The following is a 2,136-nucleotide window of genomic DNA, read 5'->3' on the forward strand; positions in this document are numbered from 1 at the left end:
AGTACCACGACCCCTTCTAAACCCAGCCTGGACTTCTGGTAGTTCTCTGTTGATGTGCTGTTCCAGTCGTTTTTGGATAATCTTTAGTAAAATCTTGCTTGCATGTGAAATCAGTGAGATTGCTCTGTAGTTTCCACATTCTGTTGGGTCACCCATTCTATTAGTGTTCCATTTCATCCATATTTAAAAAAATTTGGATCTGTTCTGATGTTGCTTCATTGACTTGACCAAACTGGGTTGAACTTGTTCAATGTACTGTATTTCTAACATTAGAACCCAGTAATTTTTCTAAGAAAACTTCCATCTTCCTCCCTTTCTTTTTTATATGAAGACATGATTACTGTAAACATGACGATCCTTAGATTATTAAGAGCAACGACAAATAATTTTTTTCTCTAAATTAACTCAGATGGATACCTGCTCTCAGGTTTAGACACATAAAAGTTGATTGACTTAAGCAGCATATTTTGGGAATCACCCACTAAAACTTGGGTCTTAAATTTATTTCTGATCCCTATGTCTTTTTTTCCTGGATTGTCCCTGTCCCTGTCCCTGTTCATTCAGCTGTTTTGAAGGTAGAATGAAATGGTAATTATAGAACCACCTTTGAAAAGGGCTTTTAATAAACTAACCATTAGAAATTACTAGGAATCAAAGTAGTATACCTACTTAAAAACAAAACGAATATAACATGTTTGAACATCTTGTTTTAAATTTAAAATTTTCATGATTTTTACCATCATAAAATAAAATTCTGACACCTTTTCTTGACACCTTTAAGTGTCTTTGTTTGTTTTCATAATTTATCACCACCAAACTCTAGTTTTATCCAGATCTACATAATGGAATTGATTTGTTTAAACTTTGATTGTATAAAGGCCATAGGTTTCTAAAGAATGTTTTCCTAATTTAGCATTAGATAAAAGACTAATCAAACCACTTTTCAAAATAAAAATAAAAACTAATAAATAAACCAAACAGTTGTGCCAGAAAAAACCCTCATTGTCTCATTGTACTTTTATATAAAAATAGATAATAGGAAAAAAAGTTTACTCAAAAATTGAAAATAAAGTTCCACAGAGAAGGAAATTTATCCAATCTTTTTGGTATTTTTTATTCAGATTTGGAATTTCCCAGTGACTATCCATCGGGTTGTCTTCTTGGCTGTGTGGATCTAAGTGATTGTTTGTCCCAGAAGCAATTTAAGGAGCAGGTGAGTAAGGACACTGCTCTTGAACAGATGCTTGATTTATTACTACAGAAGTGTGACAGTATATCTGACCTGTAAATCCTTCTCTGTAGAATATCCTGGAGATAGCAAAGTGCTAATGATTTTGTATTTAAACATAAGAAGAGAGTCTTTCAATAAGGTACGACTTGGAAGAACGAAGACAAGGGCAGGAACAACAATAAAAAACCCCCAAACTAGTGATACTTTGATTTTTTTGCTGTATAGTTAATGCTTATGGATTTCTTTTATTAACAGCCCTTCCCAGATTCTTTATCCTTTTTTAAAACTTGACAGTTTTTGATGAAAAATCACCACTTGATTATTCTTTTAATCATTCTGATTTGAGTGGTGAATGGTAGGATCTGTTAACACTTATTCTGGAACATATGGTATAGGCCAGAGGACTTATGAGAAGCAGTTGTGTTTGAACTCTGGTCCCAAAGACTGTGCTACGTGTGGTGTATATGTACATAGTACATATTTTTATTTCTTTGGGTCCCTAAAACATTGTATTGACAAATATATATCTTTTTGAACAGCAGAGGGAGCTGAAGGACTTCCTTTTATTAAGAAAACTAAACTATTAAAACTGAAATACATAGCCTTTAAAAGTTTTAGGCTATTTGGGGTGGGGGTGGGATTGGGTTGGGTGCCGCGGGGTGGGAATTGTGTGCCAATGAAGGGGTTTTTCTTTTGCTTTTCAAGGAGAGGAGCGAAGGGGGGGGCGGGGAGAAAAGTGCAACAGTGAATGAATGGAATTCCGAAATCTCTGTAGATGTTCATTGAAATGAAAAATAAAAAAAATAATTTATTAAATTTTTAAAAAATCAAATTGAAGACTGCTTTTTCAATCTTATTGAAGAATGGAATTGGTATTTGTATTGGGATTTCATTGAACGTGTAAA

The 2,136-nt window shown here is 33.6% G+C and overlaps 1 protein-coding gene across 1 annotated transcript in view; it reads left to right on the plus strand.

Moving 5' to 3' along the window:
- TRIP4 (thyroid hormone receptor interactor 4) overlaps positions 1-2,136 on the plus strand; it is a 100,579-nt gene that overhangs the window by 46,986 nt on the left and 51,457 nt on the right. The window contains exon 11 of the mRNA XM_006899625.1: positions 1,122-1,213. Within this exon, the coding sequence (XP_006899687.1) occupies positions 1,122-1,213 (92 nt within the window). The remainder of the gene's footprint in view (positions 1-1,121; positions 1,214-2,136) is intronic.

Source organism: Elephantulus edwardii, unplaced genomic scaffold (genome assembly GCF_000299155.1).
Source record: "Elephantulus edwardii isolate Elephantulus edwardi_28Jun2011 unplaced genomic scaffold, EleEdw1.0 scaffold00263, whole genome shotgun sequence".
Lineage (NCBI taxonomy): Eukaryota > Metazoa > Chordata > Mammalia > Macroscelidea > Macroscelididae > Elephantulus > Elephantulus edwardii.